Raw genomic sequence first — 26,961 nt, 5'->3', positions numbered from 1 at the left:
GAGTGTGTGCGCATGTGTGTGTGTGTGTGTGTGCGTCTCTAATGCTGAGAGTTGTCCTCTCCCTCTTCCTCCTCCTCCTCTTCCTCCTCGGTCTCCAGGTTCTCCAGGATCTCCTCGGGCCAGCGCAGTTCTCCGCTCTCCACTTCTCCTTCTGTCGGCTCCACCACGATCGACGGCAGCCGGTCCTTCAGTTTACAGCAGCGCTCGAAGTCCGACGGGTCCGGGAAGATCTGACACACACACACACACACACACACACACACACAGAGAACAGGAGTTTGCCTTGTCCAAACACACACACACACTTCTGCTCTTTACATGACGTATTTTCTCTATAAGGCGTAAAGATTGCAAGTGTGTGTAGAAGTTTTGATTACTCGAGACTTGCAAAAAATGCAACTGTTTAAAGAGCTTTTATTTATTATATTTTCAATACTGATGATGGACAGACGCACTTTTATAGACTTCAAAACAGAAACGGACGATCACTGCCATCATAAAGCTTGGAAGAGCCAGGACATTTCTAATATAACTCTGTGTTCGTCTGAAAGAAGAGTGTCATATACACCTAGGAGGACTTGAGGGAGAGTAAATCATGGGCTAATATTCATTTTTGGGTGAACTACTCCTTTAACTGGAGTGATAAACACAGGCCTACACACACCATACTCATCTTTGCACCAATAAAATGTGCAACACTATGTTTTTACTACCAATTTATATATATCTAATTAATTTAAATTACAGTGGAATGTTTTCCTCGACCTCTCGTGATTTTAAGGCACATGAGTTCCCGAACTTAATGCATGATGGGATACGCGTAGCTCCGAAACGGTATTGTGTATGTGTATTTGGACAAGCATCTATCTTTCTTCCTGACGTCCAGAAGTCTCGTTTCGACCGAGTTCTGCGTGTATTTTTAGCTCGCCATCATTCAGTGACATACATGGAAACCAATAACACCATCTGGGCAACACGCCAGTGGAAAGAACATTAGAACGTGTGTGTGTGCGAACGATGAGAAAGAAAACCGATGAAAAGAAAAGCACAAACAGAGCCAGAGATGTTCTATAACTGGATCCGGAGCATGAGACCCTCGTCTGACCCTCGATCCACAGACACCAGCAGAGCCTGAGACTCGACATCAGAGCCTGAGACTCGACCACAGAGCCCGAGACTCGACATCACAGCCTGAGACTCGACCACAGAGGCGGAGACTTGACTATCAGAGCCTGAGACTCGACATCACAGCCTGAGACTCGACCACAGAGGCGGAGACTTGACTATCAGAGCCTGAGACTCGACATCAGAGCCCAAGACTCGACATCAGAGCCGGAGACTTGACCATCAGAGCCTGAGACTCGACATCAGAGCCGGAGACTCGACCACAGAGCCTGAGACTCGACATCAGAGCCTGAGACTCGACATCAGAGCCGGAGACTCGACCACAGAGCCGGAGACTTGACCATCAGAGCCTGAGACTCGACATCAGAGCCGGAGACTCGACATCAGAGCCTGAGACTCGACATCAGAGCCTGAGACTCGACCACAGAGCCGGAGACTTGACCATCAGAGCCTGAGACTCGACATCAGAGCCTGAGACTCGACCATCAGAGCCTGAGACTCGACATCAGAGGCGGAGACTTGACCATCAGAGCCGGAGACTCGACATCAGAGCCGGAGACTCGACATCAGAGCCTGAGACTCGACATCAGAGCCTGACACTCGACCACAGAGCCGGAGACTTGACCATCAGAGCCAGAGACTCGACATCAGAGCCGGAGACTTGACCATCAGAGCCTGAGACTCGACATCAGAGCCTGAGACTCGACCACAGAGCCCGAGACTCGACCACAGAGCCCGAGACTCGACATCAGAGCCCGAGACTCGACATCAGAGCCCGAGACTCGACATCAGAGCCCGAGACTCGACATCAGAGCCCGAGACTCGACATCAGAGCCCGAGACTCGACATCAGAGCCTGAGACTCGACATCAGAGCCCGAGACTCGACCACAGAGCCTGAGACTCGACCACAGAGCCGGAGACTTGACCATCAGAGCCTGAGACTCGACATCAGAGCCGGAGACTCGACCACAGAGCCGGAGACTTGACCATCAGAGCCTGAGACTCGACATCAGAGCCCGAGACTCGACATCAGAGCCTGAGACTCGACCGAGACTCGACATCAGAGCCCGAGACTCGACCACAGAGCCGGAGACTCGACATCAGAGCCCGAGACTCGACATCAGAGCCCGAGACTCGACATCAGAGCCCGAGACTCGACATCAGAGCCCGAGACTCGACATCAGAGCCCGAGACTCGACATCAGAGCCTGAGACTCGACATCAGAGCCGGAGACTCGACCATCAGAGCCCGAGACTCGACATCAGAGCCCGAGACTCGACCACAGAGCCTGAGACTCGACCACAGAGCCTGAGACTTGACCATCAGAGCCTGACACTCGACATCAGAGCCTGAGACTCGACCATCAGAGCCTGAGACTCGACATCAGAGCCGAGACTCGACATCAGAGCCCGAGACTCGACATCAGAGCCCGAGACTCGACATCAGAGCCTGAGACTCGACATCAGAGGCGGAGACTTGACCATCAGAGCCTGAGACTCGACATCAGAGCCGAGACTCGACATCAGAGCCCGAGACTCGACATCAGAGCCCGAGACTCGACATCAGAGCCCGAGACTCGACATCAGAGCCTGAGACTCGACCACAGAGCCGGAGACTCGACCATCAGAGCCCGAGACTCGACATCAGAGCCCGAGACTCGACCACAGAGCCTGAGACTCGACCACAGAGCCTGAGACTTGACCATCAGAGCCTGACACTCGACATCAGAGCCTGAGACTCGACCATCAGAGCCTGAGACTCGACATCAGAGCCCGAGACTCGACATCAGAGCCCGAGACTCGACATCAGAGCCTGAGACTCCACATCAGAGGCGGAGACTTGACCATCAGAGCCTGAGACTCGACATCAGAGCCGGAGACTCGACCACAGAGCCTGAGACTCGACATCAGAGCGGAGACTCGACCACAGAGCCGGAGACTTGACCATCAGAGCCTGAGACTCGACATTAGAGGCGGAGACTTGACCATCAGAGCCTGAGACTCGACATCAGAGCCGGAGACTCGACCACAGAGCCGGAGACTTGACCATCAGAGCCTGAGACTCGACATCAGAGGCGGAGACTTGACCATCAGAGACGGAGACTCGACATCACAGCCTGAGACTCGACCACAGAGCCGGAGACTTGGACCATCAGAGCCTGAGGACTCGACATCAGAGGCGGAGACTTGACCATCAGAGCCTGAGACTCGACATCAGAGCCGGAGACTCGACCACAGAGCCGGAGACTTGACCATCAGAGCCTGAGACTCGACATCAGAGCCGGAGACTTGACCATCAGAGCCTGAGACTCGACATCAGAGCCGGAGACTTGACCATCAGAGCCTGAGACTCGACATCAGAGGCGGAGACTTGACCATCAGAGCCTGAGACTCGACCACAGAGCCTGAGACTTGACCATCAGAGCCTGAGACTCGACATCAGAGCCGGAGACTCGACATCAGAGCCGGAGACTTGACCATCAGAGCCTGAGACTCGACATCAGAGCCTGAGACTCGACGTCAGATCCTGAGACTCGACATCAGAGCCCGACATCTGAGCCCGAGACTCGACCACAGAGCCCGAGACTCGACATCAGAGCCCGAGACTCGACATCAGAGCCTGAGACTCGACATCAGAGCCTGAGACTCGACATCAGAGCCAGAGACTCGACATCAGAGCCCGAGACTCGACCACATAGCCCGAGACTCGACATCAGAGCCCGAGACTCGACATCAGAGCCTGAGACTCGACCACAGAGCCAGAGACTCGACATCAGAGCCTGAGACTCGACCACAGAGCCAGAGACTCGACCACAGAGTCTGAGACTCGACATCAGAGCCTGAGACTCGACCACAGAGCCAGAGACTCGACATCAGAGCCCGAGACTCGACATCAGAGCCTGAGACTCGACCACAGAGTCTGAGACTCGGACATCAGAGCCTGAGACTCGACATCAGAGCCCGAGACTCGACCACAGAGCCCGAGACTCGACATCAGAGCCTGAGACTCGACATCAGAGCCCGAGACTCGACATCAGAGCCCGAGACTCGACATCAGAGCCCGAATCTCGACATCAGAGCCTGAGACTCGACCACAGAGCCAGAGACTCGACATCAGAGCCTGAGACTCGACCACAGAGCCAGAGACTCGACATCAGAGCCCGAGACTCGACATCAGAGCCCGAGACTCGACCACAGAGCCCGAGACTCGACCACAGAGCCCGAGACTCGACCACAGAGCCTGAGACTCGACATCAGAGCCTGAGACTCGACATCAGAGCCTGAGACTCGACATCAGAGCCTGAGACTCGACCACAGAGCCAGAGACTCGACATCAGAGCCTGAGACTCGACCACAGAGCCAGAGACTCGACATCAGAGCCTGAGACTCGACATCAGAGCCCGAGACTCGACCACAGAGCCGGAGACTCGACATCAGATCCTGAGACTCGACAACAGAGCCTGAGACTCGACCACAGAGCCAGAGACTCGACATCAGAGCCGGAGACTCGACATCAGAGCCGGAGACTCGACATCAGAGCCCAAGACTCGACCACAGAGCCCGAGACTCGACATCAGAGCCTGAGACTCGACATCAGAGCCTGAGACTCGACATCAAAGCCTGAGACTCGACCACAGAGCCAGAGACTCGACATCAGAGCCTGAGACTCGACATCAGAGCCCGAGACTCGACCACAGAGCCCGAGACTCGACCACAGAGCCTGAGACTCGACACCTGAGACTCGACATCAGAGCCCGAGACTCGACATCAGAGCCGAGACTCGACATCAGAGCCTGAGACTCGACACATCAGAGCCTGAGACTCGACATCAGAGCCGGAGACTCGACATCAGAGCCTGAGACGACTCGACATCAGAGCCTGAGACTCGACATCAGAGCCTGAGACTCGACATCAGAGCCTGAGACTCGACCACAGAGCCAGAGACTCGACATCAGAGCCTGAGACTCGACATCAGAGCCCGAGACTCGACCACAGAGCCCGAGACTCGACATCAGAGCCTGAGACTCGACTGACATGAGCCAGAGACTCGACATCACAGCCCGAGACTCGACATCACAGCCCAAGACTCGACATCAGACCCGAGATTTGACATCAGAGCCCGACATCAGAGCCCGAGACTCGACATCAGAGCCTGAGACTCGACATCAGAGCCCGAGACTCGACATCAGAGCCTGAGACTCGACATCAGAGCCCGAGACTCGACATCAGAGCCTGAGACTCGACCACAGAGCCAGAGACTCGACATCAGAGCCCGAGACTCGACATCAGAGCCCAAGACTCGACATCAGAGCCCAAGACTCGACATCAGAGCCCGACATCAGAGCCCGAGACTCGACATCAGAGCCTGAGACTCGACATCAGAGCCTGAGACTCGACCACAGAGCCTGAGACTCGACATCAGAGCCTGAGACTCGACATCAGAGCCCGAGACTCGACATCAGAGCCCGAGACTCGACATCAGAGCCTGAGACTTGACATCAGAGCCCGAGACTCGACCACAGAGCCCGAGACTCGACATCAGAGCCCGAGACTCGACATCAGAGCCTGAGACTCGACCACAGAGCCAGAGACTCGACATCAGAGCCTGACTCGACATCAGAGCCTGAGACTCGACACAGAGCCAGAGACTCGACATCAGAGCCTGAGACTCGACATCAGAGCCTGAGACTCGACCACAGAGCCAGAGACTCGACATCAGAGCCTGAGACTCGACATCAGAGCCAGAGACTCGACATCAGAGCCTGAGACTCGACATCATAGCCCGAGACTCGACCACAGAGCCGAGACTCGACATCAGAGCCCGAGACTCGACATCAGAGCTCGAGACTCGACATCAGAGCCTGAGACTCGACCACAGAGCCTGAGACTCGACATCAGAGCCTGAGACTCGACATCAGAGCCTGAGACTCGACATCAGAGCCTGAGACTCGACATCAGAGCCTGAGACTCGACATCAGAGCCCGAGACTCGACATCAGAGCCTGAGACTCGACCACAGAGCCTGAGACTCGACATCAGAGCCCGAGACTTGACCACAGAGCCTGAGACTCGACATCAGAGCCTGAGACTCGACATCAGAGCCTGAGACTGGACATCAGAGCCTGAGACTCGACATCACTGTATCACTGTATCATCGAGTATCACAGTGATCAAGAGCTGAGAGTCAGATATGATAATGAGCGTTTGCTTTCTGACCAATCACAGCAGAGCAGCTCTCAGAGAGGCGGGGCTTAGAGAGACGAATCTTCACAGAAGCGTTCAGACACTGAGAGACAGAGCTGAAGCTGCAGTGGAGATTATGGGGAAAATAAAGTGTTTTTGACCTTTGATGAATGTAAACGTTGTAGGGGAAAATAAAATTCGACAATTAGGAACCTTTAAAATAGCATAATAGTGGGACTTTAAAGTGTTATGAATTCAAATGATTAGACATCCTACCTTGTTTATTAAACCATAAAATCAGAAAAAGCTGAATCTGGAAAAAACAAAACTGATTTGATAAAGTCGTGTGTGTGTGTGTTAACTCTTCTGAGATCTGAAAGTTCATGGTATCCTCAAACACGTCTCACTGCAGCGTGTGTGTGTGTGTGTGTGTCAGACGTTACCTGGAAGGTGAGTCCGGTCTTTGCTGGGACTGAGCCTCATGTCGTCCATCGATGTGGAGCTGATCATCACGTCAGTCATCGCGGCACGCTGAGCTGCGCACACACACACACACACATTCAACAATATTATTGATCTCCTGCATTGACAGCATTATAGGAGAACTGAACTGAGCTGGACGATGACATCACGGTTTTCTCCAGAGCTGCTGTATATATAAATGAACTAAATTAACTGAACTGACTTAAGCTGGACTGTGACTCTATTCTCTTCTGGAAACAAACTTTGTTGCATTATTTTCCTGTTATCTCTGTAAAGCTGCTCTGAAACACTCTGCTGTAAAAAGCGCTGTATAAATAAAGCTGACTTGACACACACACACACACACACGGCAGAATTAGTCTGAGATCAGGATCTAGAGCATCTGTGTGTGTTTGCGCTGGACGCTGAGACTCATTCTGTGTCTGCACTTAGGAAACTACAGTAAGCTTGCAGCCTCTCCTGCAACAGGCATGTTTCTCACTCACACACACACACACACACACACACACACACACACACACACACACACACACACACAACACACACACACACACACACACACACACACACACACACACACACACACCACACACACACACAACACACACACACACACACACACACACACACACACACACACACACCACACACACAACACACACACACACAACACACACACACACACACACACACAACATCATACAGGAAGCTCTTCATGAGGCGTCCTGAAGCTCCACCGCAGTGGAAACCCCCGAAACACAGCAGCTCTTCTGCATCTGAACCCAAATACACACACGCACACACACACACACACCGACACACACTCTCCTGCTCAGAAACACTGAGAGACTGAACACACACGAACACACACTGAACGAGTCTCTGCTGTTTCCACTGAAGGTGAACTGGGGAACTAATGCAGCGGAGTGCAGGAGTCGAACGCTAAACATGATTGAGATCCTCATTAAGCTAAACATCTGAAACACACACACTGAACACACACTGAACACACACATTGCATAACGGCTAACACTAAAAACAAGACGGCGTCAGCGGCTTTATCCACCAGGACCGGATTATCCCCAAATCTCCCAGACAAAATTTAACTGAATGAAAATATCAACCTTTACCTCGCTTTACACACCTTTCATTTCACTAATGACCAATCACACATCTGTGTGTGTGTGTATGTGAGTGATGGGTAGGTTTAGGGGTCAGAGTTATTGTGTGTGTGTGTGTGTGTGTGTGTGTGTGTGTGTGTGTGTGTGTGTGTGTGTGTGTGTGTGTTTGTGTGTGTGATGGGTAGGTTTTAGGGTCAGAGTTATTGTGTGTGTGTGTTGTGTGTGTATGTGTGTGATGGGTAGGTTTAGGGGTCAGAGTTATTGTGTGTGTGTGTGTGTGTGTGTTTATGTGTGTGATGGGTAGGTTTAAGGGGTCAGAGTTATAGTGTGTGTGTGTGTGTGTGTGTGTGTGTGTGTGTGAAGCTCACTGGTAATTTCCACTGGCTTCAGGTTCAAACGACAGGGGGTCAGGGGTCAGAGGTCAACTGTACGAACCGAAGGGCCACTGCACGGTTCTGCTGTATAACCTCTGACCTCTTCCGACAGCGGTCACATGATGCGCTCAGGCTTCACACTCATCGGATTTTCCACAGTTCCAAAAAACCAGTCCGCATTGATTTAGCGGCACCAGTGACACCAACACGAACCCCTCTCGAGTCTCTACGGGTCACACGCTGCCCTCCCCGCCCGAACGGGGTCGGTCACATGACCGTGTCGAGATCACACGCCGCTGCGCTCCACCACACAACACTCTCAGAATGAGTGAACAAACCAAACTAGAACACGTCAATCAGATCGCACGCATTAGAGCCAGTGATCCACTTCACCCCTCCGTCTGAATAAAACACTGATTATATATTTAATAACTTCAGCGCTCATAAACACACTCAACTAAACATGTAAAGCTTGTGACACAGCGAGTGTGTTCTCCATCCACAGTTGGGGATTTATCTATGCACATTAAAGGAGAACTCCGGCGCAAAATGAACCTTTGGTCTAATTACACATTGTTTATTTATTTATTTCAGGTTTATTTAACAGGGACAATGCACACTAATGATACATAATTAAATGTACAGTGTGCCAGATTAGCCAATAGGCCATTTTACATCTACTGTCCCTGGACAGATCTTAATATGTCACACCTAAAAACAACAACAAACAACAAACAAAACAATATAGCTGGGACAATAACTAACAACAGAGGTTTCACCTATCTAAACACAAAAGCACACAATGAGCTAGCCAACCACATTGGCATAGCACAAGAGGCACAAACAAGTAGGGTTGCCACCGTTCCGTATAATACGGAATCGTTCCGTATTTGACACATAAAAGGCTTGTTCCGTATTGAACTGATACGGAACGCACTTTGTTCCGTATTTTTGAGAATCAATTCAGTGCAAATCCATGACAGACGCATAGCTTCTAATATAATATGTCAGACAGACTATGATGAATGAACGAAGACCCGCTGCATGCAAATTCGGGGACTTGGCGCCACCTTGACGGGCTCTGACGTGTAATGACGTAGAGTTGTCTCATTGGTCGCACGTCAGAGGCGCCCACGCCATTGGATGTGCAGTTGCCGCAGCGCAGCCTGAGCGAGCCAGACGCTCAATGTGCAAGCTGTGCAGCTGCAAATGCATTTTACAGGCTTCAGTAAATCAAGTAAAATGTGTTTCCGAAGACATTTGTAGGCTATGATAAGAAAAACTTCCCAAAAAAATTTTTACAAATTTTTTGCACCGAAAAGCACATTCTAGAAGTCTAATTCTATTGAATAAGTTCGCACAAGGATACAGAAAACTGTTGTGTTTATTTTTCTTCAAATGCAGTCTAAGCCGATGAGTTTCGAATGTTATATGTTGTATTTGTTTAAGTTAAAAATAAAACGTATTATAATCTAAACAAATACATGGTTCATTTGTGGCAAAATGATCATGATAGCCTTTATATATGTGGTTAAGTCCTGTATATTGATTAAGCCTACTTTGCTATTCTATAAATATATAGGCCTAATAAGTTGCATTATAATATGATATAAAATGTATGATTTTATGTATGATGTATGGTGCTGTGCTCACAACCTGGCGCAATACAGGAGGAGCCAGTCCATGCTGAATTTTGTACACAAGACAGAGATCTGCATATATAATCAAGTTTTCGAAATTCAATAGATTATGATGATAATATATGGATTTCCTATCGAGTACTTTAAGAGTTTCTTATATAGGGATAGGAATGGTTTAAGAGAAGTGTTGCTAGCTTGTGACCAGATTGTCAAACAATAGGTGATATGAGATAAAATCATGGAGTGCATGAACATCATAGCGGCCCTTTTTGACATGCAGCTACGGACATATCTAAAATTTGCCAGGTTGTACTTAATGTGATTACAAACCTTCTTAATGTGTAATTTAAAAGTAAGATTGTTATCTATGTAAACTCCAAGATATTTAAACTCTGAGACGACTTGTAGTCTCTCCCCTGCTTCGACTATATCAGGTTCTACACAGCGGCTTTTAGATTTACTTAAAAACATACATACAGTTTTGGATACATTCAGTTGAAGACAATTGTGATTTAACCATTCTGTGATCTTTTGCATTGAGTTTGATAGCAGATCAGCAGCTTGAGCTGCACTGTTAGCATGTACAAAGATTACTGTGTCATCTGCATACATTTGAGTATTGACATTAGGACAAACATTTACATACAATGAAAATAAAGTGGACCCAAAATAGAGCCCTGTGGGACCCCTGCAGATAAGGAAATTACCCTCGATTGATGATTCCTAACTCTAACGAACTGAGTCTGATGTGTTAAATAAGATTCAACCCATTTAATAGTGCCTGTATTTTCAACTTAGATAAAAGAACTCCGTGATTAATGGTGTCAAATGCTTTTTTTAAATCTAAGAAAACAGCACCAACAACCCCTCCTCGATCCAACTGTAACTTAACTTTGTCCACGAAATAGCAATTGGCTGTTTCTGTTGAATGATTAATACGGAAGCCAAATTGATATGGATGTAGAGAGTAGGAACTAGTATTTAAATGATTTATCATTTGTTCTGAGACAAGTTTTTCGGCCACCTTGGAAACCACCGGCAGGATACTAATAGGTCTATAGTTACAGATGGACAAACGATCACCTCCTTTGAACAGAGGAAAACTGCTTGAAAGACTGTTTTTCAAAGATGGCTCCTGCCTGTATACGCGAAGTGGACTGTCTTTATAAAGTATCTTCTTATTAAACTGTCTGGACTCTGGCAAAGTTCTCAATGCTTCGGTTTGCAGGTAGGGACCCCTCATTACGCTACCGTGTTTAGTGTGGGGCTATTTTGAGCCTTGTTAGGGGTATAACTAGCAATTTTTTTTTGCCATGACTCTATGCCCTATATACTAGCGTTATAGGCTAAACTGTTTTTAGAGATAAAACTCTTTACATTCGATAATCATGAAAACAAATCTCAGAGAACGGTTGACTAGGTAACAATGTGTAATTAGACCAAAGGTTCATTTTGCGCCGGAGTTCTCCTTTAAACACTGGTGAATAATGCAGTGTTTCCATCTCGTGTTCAAGAGAAACAAAATCATCACTAATAGAGAAACTGGTCTGGTGCAGAATATCAGAAATAAACTGAGTTTCGTAATCGGCTGTTTCCCTCCATCACAAACCAGTGTGTGTCGAGCGTCATCATAAACGAGTGTGTGTCGAGCGTCATCATAAACGAGTGTGTGTCGAGCGTCATCATAAACGAGTGTGTGTCCAGCGTCATCATAAACGAGTGTGTTGTCGAGCGTCATCATGAACGAGTGTGTGTCGAGCGTCATCATAACGAGTGTGTGTCCAGCGTCATCATAAACGAGTGTGTGTCCAGCGTCATCATAAACGAGTGTGTGTCGAGCGTCATCATAAACGAGTGTGTGTCGAGCGTCATCATAAACGAGTGTGTGTCGAGCGTCAGATGAACGAGTGTGTGTCCAGCGTCATCATAATGAGTGTGTGTCCAGCGTCATCATAAACGAGTGTGTGTCCAGCGTCATCATAAACGAGTGTGTGTCGAGCGTCATCATAAACGAGTGTGTGTCAGCGTCATCATAAACGAGTGTGTGTCGAGCGTCATCATGAACGAGTGTGTGTCGAGCGTCATCATAAACGAGTGTGTGTCGAGCCGTCATCATGAACGAGTGTGTGTCGAGCGTCATCATGAACGAGTGTGTGTCGAGCGTCATCATAACGAGTGTGTGTCGAGCGTCAGATGAAACGAGTGTGTGTCGAGCGTCAGATGAAACGAGTGTGTGTCCAGCGTCATCATGAACGAGTGTGTGTCGAGCGTCATCATAAACGAGTGTGTGTCGAGCGTCATCATAAACGAGTGTGTGTCGAGCGTCATCATAAACGAGTGTGTGTCCAGCGTCATCATAAACGAGTGTGTGTCGAGCGTCATCATGAACGAGTGTTGTGTCGAGCGTCATCATAAACGAGTGTGTGTCGAGCGTCATCATGAACGAGTGTGTGTCGAGCGTCATCATAAACGAGTGTGTGTCGAGCGTCAGATGAAACGAGTGTGTGTCGAGCGTCAGATGAAACGAGTGTGTGTCGAGCGAAATCATGAACGAGTGTGTGTCGAGCGTCATCATAAACGAGTGTGTGTCGAGCGTCAGATGAAACGAGTGTGTGTCGAGCGTCAGATGAAACGAGTGTGTGTCCAGCGTCATCATGAACGAGTGTGTGTCGAGCGTCATCATAAACGAGTGTGTGTCGAGCGTCATCATAAACGAGTGTGTGTCGAGCGTCATCATAAACGAGTGTGTGTCGAGCGCCATCATAAACGAGTGTGTGTCCAGCGTCATCATAAACGAGTGTGTGTCCAGCGTCATCATAAACGAGTGTGTGTCCAGCGTCATCATAAACGAGTGTGTGTCGAGCGTCATCATGAACGAGTGTGTGTCGAGCGTCATCATAACGAGTGTGTCGAGCGTCATCATAAACGAGTGTGTGTCCAGCGTCATCATGAACGAGTGTGTGTCCAGCGTCATCATAACGAGTGTGTCGAGCGTCATCATAAACGAGTGTGTGGTCGAGCGTCATCTAAACGAGTGTGTCGAGCGTCATCATAAACGAGTGTGTGTCGAGCGTCATCATAAACGAGTGTGTGTCGAGCGTCATCATAAACGAGTGTGTGTCGAGCGTCATCATAAACGAGTGTGTGTCGAGCGTCATCATAAACGAGTGTGTGTCGAGCGTCATCATAAACGAGTGTGTGTCGAGCGTCATCTTCAACGAGTGTGTCGAGCGTCATCATAAAACGAGTGTGTGTCGAGCGTCATCATAAACGAGTGTGTGTCGAGCGTCATCATAAACGAGTGTGTGTCGAGGTCATCATAAACGAGTGTGTCGAGCGTCATCATGAACGAGTGTGTGTCGAGCGTCATCATAAACGAGTGTGTGTCCAGCGTCATCATAAACGAGTGTGTGTCGAGCGTCATCATGAGCGAGTGTGTGTCGAGCGTCATCATAAACGAGTGTGTGTCCAGCGTCATCATAAACGAGTGTGTGTCGAGCGTCAATCATGAACGAGTGTGTGTCGAGCGTCATCATAAACGAGTGTGTGTCGAGCGTCATCATGAACGAGTGTGTGTCGAGCGAAATCATGAACGAGTGTGTGTCGAGCGTCATCATAACGAGTGTGTGTCGAGCGTCAGATGAAACGAGTGTGTGTCGAGCGTCAGATGAAACGAGTGTGTGTCCAGCGTCATCATGAACGAGTGTGTGTCGAGCGTCATCATAAACGAGTGTGTGTCGAGCGTCATCATGAACGAGTGTGTGTCGAGCGAAATCATGAACGAGTGTGTGTCGAGCGTCATCATAAACGAGTGTGTGTCGAGCGTCAGATGAAACGAGTGTGTGTCGAGCGTCAGATGAAACGAGTGTGTGTCCAGCGTCATCATGAACGAGTGTGTGTCGAGCGTCATCATAAACGAGTGTGTGTCGAGCGTCATCATAAACGAGTGTGTGTCGAGCGTCATCATAAACGAGTGTGTGTCGAGCGCCATCATAAACGAGTGTGTGTCCAGCGTCATCATAAACGAGTGTGTGTCGAGCGTCATCATAAACGAGTGTGTGTCCAGCGTCATCATAAACGAGTGTGTGTCCAGCGTCATCATAAACGAGTGTGTGTCGAGCGTCATCATAAACGAGTGTGTGTCGAGCGTCATCAGAACGAGTGTGTGTCGAGCGTCATCATAACGAGTGTGTGTCGAGCGTCATCATGAACGAGTGTGTGTCGAGCGTCATCAAGAACGAGTGTGTGTCGAGCGTCATCATAAACGAGTGTGTGTCGAGCGCCATCATAAACGAGTGTGTGTCCAGCGTCATCATAAACGAGTGTGTGTCGAGCGTCATCATGAACGAGTGTGTGTCGAGCGTCATCATGAACGAGTGTGTCGAGCGTCATCATAAACGAGTGTGTGTCCAGCGTCATCATGAACGAGTGTGTGTCCAGCGTCATCATAAACGAGTGTGTCGAGCGTCATCATAAACGAGTGTGTGTCGAGCGTCATCTTAAACGAGTGTGTCGAGCGTCATCATAAACGAGTGTGTGTCGAGCGTCATCATAAACGAGTGTGTGTCGAGCGTCATCATAAACGAGTGTGTGTCGAGCGTCATCATAAAACGAGTGTGGGTCGAGCGTCATCATAAACGAGTGTGTGTCGAGCGTCATCATAAACGAGTGTGTGTCGAGCGTCATCATAAACGAGTGTGTGTCGAGCGTCATCATAAACGAGTGTGTGTCGAGCGTCATCATAAACGAGTGTGTGTCGAGCGTCATCATAAACGAGTTGTGTGTAGGTCCAGCGTCATCATAAACGAGTGTGTGTCGAGCGTCATCATAGAACGAGTGTGTGTCGAGCGTCATCATAAACGAGTGTGTGTGTCGAGCGTCATCATGAACGAGTGTGTGTCGAGCGAAATCATGAACGAGTGTGTGTCGAGCGTCATCATAAACGAGTGTGTGTCGAGCGTCAGATGAAACGAGTGTGTGTCGAGCGTCAGATGAACGAGTGTGTGTCCAGCGTCATCATGAACGAGTGTGTGTCGAGCGTCATCATAAACGAGTGTGTGTCGAGCGTCATCATGAACGAGTGTGTGTCGAGCGAAATCATGAACGAGTGTGTGTCGAGCGTCATCATAAACGAGTGTGTGTCGAGCGTCAGATGAAACGAGTGTGTGTCGAGCGTCAGATGAAACGAGTGTGTGTCCAGCGTCATCATGAACGAGTGTGTGTCGAGCGTCATCATAAACGAGTGTGTGTCGAGCGTCATCATAAACGAGTGTAGTGTCGAGCGTCATCATAAACGAGTGTGTGTCGAGCGCCATCATAAACGAGTGTGTGTCCAGCGTCATCATAAACGAGTGTGTGTCGAGCGTCATCATAAACGAGTGTGTGTCCAGCGTCATCATAAACGAGTGTGTGTCCAGCGTCATCATAAACGAGTGTGTGTCGAGCGTCATCATAAACGAGTGTGTGTCGAGCGTCATCAAGAACGAGTGTGGTCGAGCGTCATCATAAACGAGTGTGTGTCGAGCGTCATCATGAACGAGTGTGTGTCGAGCGTCATCAAGAACGAGTGTGTGTCGAGCGTCATCATAAACGAGTGTGTGTCGAGCGCCATCATAAACGAGTGTGTGTCCAGCGTCATCATAACGAGTGTGTGTCGAGCGTCATCATGAACGAGTGTGTGTCGAGCGTCATCATAAACGAGTGTGTCGAGCGTCATCATAAACGAGTGTGTGTCCAGCGTCATCATGAACGAGTGTGTGTCCAGCGTCATCATAAACGAGTGTGTCGAGCGTCATCATAAACGAGTGTGTGTCGAGCGTCATCTTAAACGAGTGTGTCGAGCGTCATCATAAACGAGAGTGTGTCGAGCGTCATCATAAACGAGTGTGTGTCGAGCGTCATCATAAACGAGTGTGTGTCGAGCGTCATCATAAACGAGTGTGTGTCGAGCGTCATCTAAACGAGTGTGTGTCGAGCGTCATCATAAACGAGTGTGTGTCGAGCGTCATCATAAACGAGTGTGTGTCGAGCGTCATCTTAAACGAGTGTGTCGAGCGTCATCATAAACGAGTGTGTGTCGAGCGTCATCATAAACGAGTGTGTGTCCAGCGTCATCATAAACGAGTGTGTGTCGAGCGTCATCATAAACGAGTGTGTGTCGAGCGTCATCATAAACGAGTGTGTCGAGCGTCATCATAAACGAGTGTGTGTCGAGCGTCATCATAAACGAGTGTGTGTCGAGCGTCATCATAAACGAGTGTGTGTCCAGCGTCATCATAAACGAGTGTGTGTCGAGCGTCATCATGAACGAGTGGTGTCCAGCGTCATCATGAACGAGTGTGTGTCGAGCGTCATCATAAACGAGTGTGTGTCCAGCGTCATCATAACGAGTGTGTGTCGAGCGTCATCATAAACGAGTGTGTGTCGAGCGTCATCATAACGAGTGTGTGTCGAGCGTCATCATAACGAGTGTGTGTCGAGGGTCATCATAAACGAGTGTGTGTCGAGCGTCATCATAAACGAGTGTGTGTCCAGCGTCATCATAAACGAGTGTGTGTCCAGCGTCATCATGAACGAGTGTGTGTCGAGCGTCATCATAAACGAGTGTGTGTCGAGCGTCATCATAAACGAGTGTGTGTCGAGCGTCATCATAAACGAGTGTGTGTCGAGCGTCATCATAAACGAGTGTGTGTCAGCGTCATCATAAACGAGTGTGTGTCGAGCGTCATCATAAACGAGTGTGTGTCGAGCGTCATCATAAACGAGTGTGTGTCGAGCGTCATCATAAACGAGTGTGTGTCGAGCGTCATCATAAACGAGTGTGTGTCGAGCGTCATCATAAACGAGTGTGTGTCGAGCGTCATCATAAACGAGTGTGTGTCGAGCGTCATCATGAGCGAGTGTGTGTCGAGCGTCATCATAAACGAGTGTGTGTCGAGCGTCATCATAAACGAGTGTGTGTCGAGCGTCATCATAAACGAGTGTGTGTCGAGCGTCATCATAAACGAGTGTGTGTCCAGCGTCATCATAACGAGTGTGTGTCGAGCGTCATCATAAACGAGTGTGTGTCGAGCGTCATCATAAAACGAGTGTGTGTCGAGCGTCATCATAAACGAGTGTGTGCTCGAGCGTCATCATAAACGAGTGTGTGTCCGAGCGTCATCATAAACGAGTGTGTGTCGAGCGTCATCATAACGAGTGTGTGTCGAGCGTCATCATAACGAGTGGTGTCGAGCGTCATCATAACGAGTGTGTGTCGAGCGTCATCAATAAACGAGTGTGTGTCGAGCGTCATCATAAACGAGTGTGTGTCGAGCGTCATCATAAACGAGTGTGTGTCGAGCGTCATCATAACGAGTGTGTCAGCGTCATCACTAAACGAGTGTGTGTCCAGCGTCATCATAACGAGTGTGTGTCGAGCGTCATCATAAACGAGTGTGTGTCGAGCGTCATCATAAACGAGTGTGTGTCGAGCGTCATCATAAACGAGTGTGTGTCGAGCGTCATCATAAACGAGTGTGTGTCGAGCGTCATCATAACGAGTGTGTGTCGAGCGTCATCATAAACGAGTGTGTGTCGAGCGTCATCATAAACGAGTGTGTGTTCCAGCGTCATCATAAACGAGTGTGTGTCCAGCGTCATCATGAACGAGTGTGTGTCGAGCGTCATCATAAACGAGTGTGTGTCGAGCGTCATCATGAACGAGTGTGTGTCGAGCGTCATCAAGAACGAGTGTGTGTCGAGCGTCATCATGAACGAGTGTGTGTCGAGCGTCATCATGAACGAGTGTGTGTCGAGCGTCATCATAAACGAGTGTGTGTCCAGCGTCATCATAAACGAGTGTGTGTCAGCGTCATCATGAACGAGTGTGTGTCGAGCGTCATCATGAACGAGTGTGTGTCGAGCGTCATCATAACGAGTGTGTGTCGAGCGTCATCATGAACGAGTGTGTGTCGAGCGTCATCATGAACGAGTGTGTGTCGAGCGTCATCATGAACGAGTGTGTGTCAGCGCTCATCATGAACGAGTGTGTGTCCAGCGTCATCATAAACGAGTGTGTGTCGAGCGTCATCATGAACGAGTGTGTGTCCAGCGTCATCATAAACGAGTGTGTGTCCAGCGTCATCATGAACGAGTGTGTGTCCAGCGTCATCATAAACGAGTGTGTGTCGAGCGTCATCATAAACGAGTGTGTGTCCAGCGTCATCATGAACGAGTGTGTGTCGAGCGTCATCATGAACGAGTGTGTGTCGAGCGTCATCATGAACGAGTGTGTGTCGAGCGTCATCATGAAACGAGTGTGTGTCGAGCGTCATCATGAACGAGTGTGTGTCCAGCGTCATCATAAACGAGTGTGTGTCCAGCGTCATCATAAACGAGTGTGTGTCCAGCGTCATCATAAACGAGTGTGTGTCCAGCGTCATCATAAACGAGTGTGTGTCAGCGTCATCATAAACGAGTGTGTGTCGAGCGTCATCATAAACGAGTGTGTGTCAGCGTCATCATGAACGAGTGTGTGTCCAGCGTCATCATAAACGAGTGTGTGTCCAGCGTCATCATGAACGAGTGTGTGTCGAGCCTCATCATAAACGAGTGTGTGTCGAGCGTCATCATAAACGAGTGTGTGTCGAGCGTCATCATAAACGAGTGTGTGTCGAGCGTCATCATAAACGAGTGTGTGTCGAGCGTCATCAAGAACGAGTGTGTGTCGAGCGTCGTCATAAACGAGTGTGTGTCCAGCGTCATCATAAACGAGTGTGTGTCGAGCGTCATCATAAACGAGTGTGTGTCGAGCGTCATCATAAACGAGTGTGTGTCGAGCGTCAGATGAAACGAGTGTGTGTCGAGCGTCAGATGAAACGAGTGTGTGTCCAGCGTCATCATAAACGAGTGTGTGTCCAGCGTCATCATAAACGAGTGTGTGTCGAGCGCCATCATAAACGAGTGTGTGTCCAGCGTCATCATAAGCGAGTGTGTGTCGAGCATCATCATAAGCGAGTGTGTGTCCAGCGTCATCATAAACGAGTGTGTGTCGAGCATCATCATAAGCGAGTGTGTGTCGAGTGTCAGACGAAACCCAGTAAACGCTGTCGTGTTCTCTGGCGTTCGGATGCTGGTGTTCGGGAACACACTCGTGTGTGTGAGACGCTTCTGGAGGAATTACACCACATCATTCTGATCACACACTCCAACTTTCAGAAACACCCAACCAACATTAGAGACGCTGCGACGCCATTGGTCCGCTGGCTACTCCGGTTATCCAATCACAGCCTTCGCTGAGTCACATGAGGCTTGAGGGATTTATTCAGTAAATGTGTTTCTGTCGTAGTTTATGTGCATTTCTTCTAATCAGATAAAACAATTATCCACCTCAGTTGCGTTTTTAATGCGCATTTATAGAATTGATGCGCATCTTGGCATTTCCATCCAGCATTATTTAAAGGAGTAGCCTAGTTCACTTTAAAATGAAATTAGCCCATGATTTACTCACCCTGTAGTCATTCTAGGTGTATCTGACACCTAGGTGCATCTGTCCATCATAAAAGTGCATCTGTCCATCATAAAAGTGCATCTATCCATCATAAAAGCGCATCTATCCATCATAAAAGTGCATCTGTCCATCATAAAAGTGCATCTGTCCATCATAAAAGTGCATCTATCCATCATAAAAGTGCATCTGTCCATCATAAGTGCATCTATCCATGATAAAAGTGCATCTGTCCATCATAAAAGTGCATCTGTCCATCATAAAAGTGCATCTGTCCATCATAAAAGTGCATCTGTCCATCATAAAAGTGCATCTGTCCATCATAAAAGTGCATCTATCCATGATAAAAGTGCATCTGTCCATCATAAAAGCGCATCTGTCCATCATAAAAGCGCATCTATCCATCATAAAAGTGCATCTGTCCATCATAAAAGTGCATCTGTCCATCATAAAAGTGCATCTGTCCATCATAAAAGCGCATCTATCCATCATAAAAGTGCATCTGTCCATCATAAAAGTGCATCTGTCCATGATAAAAGTGCATCTGTCCATCATAAAAGCACATCTATCCATCATAAAAGTGCATCTGTCCATCATAAAAGTGCATCTGTCCATCATAAAAGCGCATCTATCCATCATAAAAGCGCATCTGTCCATCATAAAAGTGCATCTATCCATCATATCTATCCATCATAAAAGTGCATCTGTCCATCATAAAAGTGCATCTGTCCATCATAAAGTGCATCTGTCCATCATAAAAGCGCATCTATCCATCATAAAAGCGCATCTGTCCATCATAAAAGTGCATCTATCCATCATATCTATCCATCATAAAAGTGCATCTGTCCATCATAAAAGTGCATCTATCCATCATAAAAGTGCATCTGTCCATGATAAAAGTGCATCTATCCATCATAAAAGTGCATCTATCCATCATAAAAGTGCATCTATCCATCATATCTATCCATCATAAAAGTGCATATATCAATCATAAAAGTGCATCTAGGCCTATTCATCATAAAAGTGCATCTATCCATCATAAAAGTGCATCTATTCATCATAAAAGTGCATCTATCCATCATAAAAGTGCATCTGTCCATCATAAAGTGCATCTATCCATCATAAAAGTGCATCTATCCATCATAAAAGTGCATCTGTCCATGATAAAAGTGCATCTATCCATCATAAAAGCGCATCTATCCATCATATCTATCTATCATAAAAGTGCATATATCAATCATAAAAGTGCATCTATTCATCATAAAAGTGCATCTATCCATCATTAAAGTGCATCTATCCATCATAAAGTGCATCTGTCCGTCGTAAACGAACTCCACACGGCTCCTGAGTCCTGGGGATAATAAAGGCCTTCTGAAGCAAAACGATGAGTTTGTGTAAGAAAAATCTTAATATTTTAAACTTTGTAGAAGCTAGAACTGTGTTCGCTCAGACGACGCCTCACACCTGATTGGCTGAGACATTCAAAGGTTCATTATGAGTTCCTGTGAACGTCTGAACAATAATGCGGAATAAAGGAGACGGAGGAGCAGGGATATGGAGAGCTCAGAGAGAAAGAGAGAGAGAAAGAGAGAGAGAGAACATGAGAGAAAGCAGAGGCGAAGAAACACTCCAGCGCAGAGAACGTGTAAACATCCTCCTCACAGAGAGAAGAACAACAGAAGAGCAATAACACACAGATCACGAGCGGAGGAAGCGGAGGAGAGAACAGAGGACAACAGAGGAGAGAACAGAGGAGAGAACAGAGGAGAGAACAGAGGAGAACAGAGGAGAGAACAGAGGAGAACAGAGGAGAGAACAGAGGAGAGAACAGAGGAGAGAACAGAGGAGAACAGAGGAGAGAACAGAGGAGAGAACAGAGGAGAGAACAGAGGAGAGAACAGAGGAGAGAACAGAGGAGAGAACAGAGGAGAGAACAGAGGAGAGAACAGAGGAGAGAACAGAGGAGAGAACAGAGGAGAGAACAGAGGAGAGAACAGAGGAGAACAGAGGAGAGAACAGAGGAGAGAACAGAGGAGAGAACAGAGGAGAACAGAGGAGAGAACAGAGGAGAACAGAGGAGAGAACAGAGGAGAACAGAGGAGAGAACAGAGGAGAGAACAGAGGAGAGAACAGAGGAGAGAACAGAGGAGAGAACAGAGGAGAGAACAGAGGAGAACAGAGGAGAGAACAGAGGAGAGAACAGAGGAGAGAACAGAGGAGAGAACAGAGGAGAGAACAGAGGAGAGAACAGAGGAGAACAGAGGAGAGAACAGAGGAGAACAGAGGAGAGAACAGAGGAGAACAGAGGAGAGAACAGAGGAGAGAACAGAGGAGAGAACAGAGGAGAGAACAGAGGAGAGAACAGAGGAGAACAGAGGAGAGAACAGAGGAGAACAGAGGAGAGAACAGAGGAGAGAACAGAGGAGAGAACAGAGGAGAGAACAGAGGAGAACAGAGGAGAGAACAGAGGAGAACAGAGGAGAGAACAGAGGAGAACAGAGGAGAGAACAGAGGAGAGAACAGAGGAGAGCAGAGGAGAGAACAGAGGAGAACAGAGGAGAGAACAGAGGAGAACAGAGGAGAGAACAGAGGAGAGAACAGAGGAGAGCAGAGGAGAGAACAGAGGAGAGAACAGAGGAGAGAACAGAGGAGAACAGAGGAGAGAACAGAGGAGAACAGAGGAGAGAACAGAGGAGAACAGAGGAGAGAACAGAGGAGAGAACAGAGGAGAGAACAGAGGAGAACAGAGGAGAGAACAGAGGAGAACAGAGGAGAGAACAGAGGAGAACAGAGGAGAGAACAGAGGAGAACAGAGGAGAGAACAGAGGAGAACAGAGGAGAGAACAGAGGAGAACAGAGGAGAGAACAGAGGAGAGAACAGAGGAGAGAACAGAGGAGAACAGAGGAGAGAACAGAGGAGAACAGAGGAGAGAACAGAGGAGAGAACAGAGGAGAGAACAGAGGAGAGAACAGAGGAGAGAACAGAGGAGAACAGAGGAGAGAACAGAGGAGAACAGAGGAGAGAACAGAGGAGAACAGAGGAGAGAACAGAGGAGAGAACAGAGGAGAGAACAGAGGAGAACAGAGGAGAGAACAGAGGAGAACAGAGGAGAGAACAGAGGAGAGAACAGAGGAGAGAACAGAGGAGAGAACAGAGGAGAGAACAGAGGAGAGAACAGAGGAGAGCAGAGGAGAGAACAGAGGAGAGAACAGAGGAGAACAGAGGAGAGAACAGAGGAGAGAACAGAGGAGAGAACAGAGGAGAGAACAGAGGAGAGAACAGAGGAGAACAGAGGAGAGAACAGAGGAGAGAACAGAGGAGAGAACAGAGGAGAGAACAGAGGAGAGAACAGAGGAGAGAACAGAGGAGAGAACAGAGGAGAGAACAGAGGAGAGAACAGAGGAGAACAGAGGAGAGAACAGAGGAGAGAACAGAGGAGAGAACAGAGGAGAGAACAGAGGAGAACAGAGGAGAGAACAGAGGAGAGAACAGAGCCGCTGAGAGTGGACAGAAGACACTCCGGCTGGAGGAGACGCTTCTGTTCATCAAAGGATCTGGGATAAACTGCATCAGTTTCCACAAAAACACTGATAATCATAAATGTTTCTTGATCATCAGATCCTCATATTAGAGTGATTTCTGAAGGATCATGTGACACTGAAGACTGGAGTAATGATGCTGAAAATACAGCTTTGATCACAGGAATAAATTACACTTTACTGTATATTCACATAGAAAACAGATGATTTACACTGGAATAATATTTCACTGTTTTACAGTATATATTCAATTCAATTCGATCAATTTCAATACGGCACATAATTCCCCTTTAATAGATCATGTATCAAACGCGTTAAAGTCCCCGTGAACCGGAAGTTGCAAACGACTTTTCTCCAGTGTTGTGACGTATTTCCGAGAGAAACGGAATACTAATGAGGCAAAATGGTGGGCGTGGCTTTTCCCCAAACTAGCACCTGATTGGATCTAGAAAAGTAGGTGTTTTCATTCAGCCTGTCTACTGTCAGTTGGAGGGGCGTGATTACGGATGTTAAGAAGACGCCCAAACCGTGAAACCTACGTCATCAGGCAAGGTCCTCCAACGCAGAGGGGAGGGGAAATTTCAGATCTTGATTAAAGATTACGAAGCCAAAAAATTTTTTTGTGTGGATTGACTTGCATGGATGAATTGTTCACCACAAAACGATCAATTTAGGCAAACAAAGTAAGTATGGTCAATTTTGAATTCATGGGGACTTTAAAGGGGTCATATAATGCCATTTTTGTACAAGCTAATATGATTCTTTAGGGACTAAATTAAAAGTTTGTAATATACTTTAATTAAAAATTCTCATTAGTATTGTAAGAAAACACTTATTTTACCTGGTCAAAAACAGCTCTGTTTTCAGCACGCCGTTTCAGTGCATGTGCCTTTAAATGATCATGAGCTTTGCTGACTCCGCCCCTCTGTTCTATGCGTACACCAGAGCTCTGGCGTACACCATTTGTAACACAATACCATAACGTGTTGTTCATTATAAACGTGGGATTATGAATTATATGGAGAACGTCGTACATAGAAAACATGCAGTAATGTACCCTGAGTGTAAACCTTAGACTCATTCATCGTGAAGCGATTTGCAAAGATAAATATTAATATAAAGTTTAATAAAACGTTACACTCACTTCAGTTGTTCTAGAGGTTCAGCAGGAACACGAATATCTGGTACCGATTCTTTATTCATGAGCAGCAGCTTAGCAAAACCAGCTTTATACTGACCCTCGTCTATAAAGCAGTCTGGTGAGAAATGATTCGCGCAAACATGAGAGCATTGACGTTGCTCGTGGGGAATATTCCCTTCGAAAACAAACTCAGCCACTGCGTCTTCAGCGGTTCGGATTTAGGAACATTAAAATGACTGTGTTCGTTATTACACCCAAGAACAGAACACCACAATCGCTTAGACGCCATTCTGCTCATAGACAGCTCCAGCATATCAACAATGACCGCGCCGGTCCGCGCAGACTATGATTGACAGCTCTCACGAGCGAGGGCGGGTCTGTGTTGAGACGCTCCTGTCAATCAACAATCGTGGGAGGGGCGTGCGAGCTTGTGACGTCACACGGTCGAACGGCTGGATTTGAGGCAGGGGAAAACATATAAGGAGATTAAAACAAAACCACTGGATGGATTTTTATCATTATATGATGGTTGTGTACAGACACTGCCAACACACATTTCAGTACAATCAACTTGTGAAAGTGCATGTACCATTATATGACCCCTTTAAGTTCAGATGCTGTGAGAAACGCGTCTGCTTTCCCCAAGCCTTCATCACACGGCATCGATTTATGAGTCCATGACAAACAAAATACTTCCATATTCAATCCTGTATTCCCAGTGTTGCTCAGAATATGATGATTATATGATAGTGTGGTCGCCCACAGATGCTGGACACCATCATCACCACTGAAACGGCGGAGTAATGAGCAGAATCACCAGTTCCAGATCAGACCACACTAATATTACACCGCTGGCATGAGCAGGGGAAATAAGCAGAATTATTCAAGCGTTTTGGGATTATAATCTGACAATTTCTGTTTTTCTATCGTGAAATTTAGATAATTGTATTCATTTTTTCAAATATTATAAGATCAATTAAATATTCAAACTGTTAAGATGAGTGTTGATTAATGACATGTATTCCTGATGACTTTAATCATTAGCTCTCTTGATCCTGTCTTATAAGCATTTTTAGTTTGTCTAATCGTTTAATTTTTTTTTTTGTCTTGTGTTTCATCAAAATTATTTGTGGATGTGATTAATATGCTTAAAAAGATTATACTGTATGTGGATACTTGCTGAGGAACATATTCAACTGAAGCTGACATGAGTGATTCTGAACACCTCAAATGTTGAACATTCACTAATCTTGATGATGCCAAAATAATGAATTGTTTAAATGGATGATTAATCATCTAACGCTGACGGAGGCCTGCGAGTCCAGACATGCGTTATTATGAGTGTGGATCATAGATCATTTATACATTCACATAGAAAACAAACATTATAATAATATCTGAGGTTTTGATCTAATAACTGAATATCGCGCAGATTAAACGCCAGAGACGAGACTCACACCATTACCCAGAGTGCATCTGTTCGTGATCACTGAACCTAAGGTCAGGCTTCAGACGCACATCTGCGATACACTTTTGTGGAAGCTGTTGCTAGGGTGTTGCCAAGGTCATCACTGTGATCTGATGCCACTTGAGCTCATGACTGAAGATCACAACATTAACACTGATCTGAAGAACAGACTCTTTCTGTTAGTTATCATCGTTTCAATGCGCTCAAAACAAGCATGTCTCCGGAACTTCCCTTATTTCATGAATTAATGAGTTTTTACACGCAAGATCTTGATAAGCAACATGGAAGACTAGATCACAGATGAAGGACTAGAAGCAATAACACTAAACTTCACTAATGATGTTCTATTGAGAGGAACAGAAAGTTATAATGAACCAAACAGAGGAAAGGCCTCAGAGAAGCTCTAGCTAACATTCATCAGTGATGAAGATGATGAAGATGATGATCTTAGACGGGGACTGCAGATGTAAAATAGCCTTTGGGCTAATTCGGGCATATTTACATTGCTGAAAAGCTAAGATGTCCACTGTCCCTTTTAAATAAATAAATTAAATAAATAAATAAAAATGATGAAGATGATGTAAATGTGACCTTTGATAGACTGAAGGATGAAGAGTCTCAGATTGAACATGAGCTGAGGTTGATGAAAACATCTCTAACTCTGGGTATTAAACACTACAGTAGACAGGAGCACTAGCGAACACACACACACACACACACACACACACACCTGTCAAACTACACAACAACATCAGTCTGAGGTAATGAGGGATCTTACCTGTGACAGAGTCGCGAGCTCATCAGAGACGAGCGTCAGACACGCGTTTAGTCCAGAACTCTACAGAACACGGGCGTCAGACACGCGTTCAGTCCAGAACTCTACAGAACACGAGCGTCAGACACGCGTTTAGTCCAGAACTCTACAGAACACGGGCGTCAGACACGCGTTTAGTCCAGAACTCTACAGAACACGGGCGTCAGACACGCGTTTAGTCCAGAACTCTACAGAACACGGGCGTCAGACACGCGTTTAGTCCAGAACTCTACAGAACACGGGCGTCAGACACGCGTTTAGTCCAGAACTCTACAGAACACGGGCGTCAGACACGCGTTTCACTCGCGGCTCGATCGTCATCTCCAGCATCAGCGGCGGCTCGCGAGTTTTAATAGAGGAGGCGTGGCTCTAGTCGCTGTAGCCACGCCCACACCGGAGCTCAGTGAGGATCGATCTACGTAATTTAAAATAGCGTAAAATAGCGCTCTTTGTGTCCAAATACCGCTGCTTTTATAGAAAGAAATATTTAAATAAATGAGTAATCCAGTGTATCTATAGGCTAATTCATTTCCATCCCGCTTTTTAGTTTAACGATTCACTCCAAACAAATGCCACACTGTCAGT

General features: G+C 47.2%; 1 protein-coding gene across 1 annotated transcript; it reads right to left on the bottom strand.

Moving 5' to 3' along the window:
• lbh (LBH regulator of WNT signaling pathway) lies at positions 1 to 26,716 on the bottom strand. Its single transcript, XM_056257742.1, is given in 4 exon segments — positions 1 to 230; positions 6,752 to 6,763; positions 6,765 to 6,844; positions 26,341 to 26,716. Coding segments are annotated over 3 exon segments (270 nt in total). The 5' UTR covers positions 6,831 to 6,844; positions 26,341 to 26,716; the 3' UTR covers positions 1 to 38.
• Positions 26,717 to 26,961: the final 245 nt, after the last annotated feature.

This window comes from Rhinichthys klamathensis, unplaced genomic scaffold (assembly GCF_029890125.1).
Source record: "Rhinichthys klamathensis goyatoka isolate OS25496 unplaced genomic scaffold, OSU_Roscu_1.1 h1tg000142l_1, whole genome shotgun sequence".
NCBI lineage: Eukaryota > Metazoa > Chordata > Actinopteri > Cypriniformes > Leuciscidae > Rhinichthys > Rhinichthys klamathensis.
Note: the sequence above shows the minus strand (reverse complement) of the source record. Positions and strands in the feature narration are given on the sequence as shown.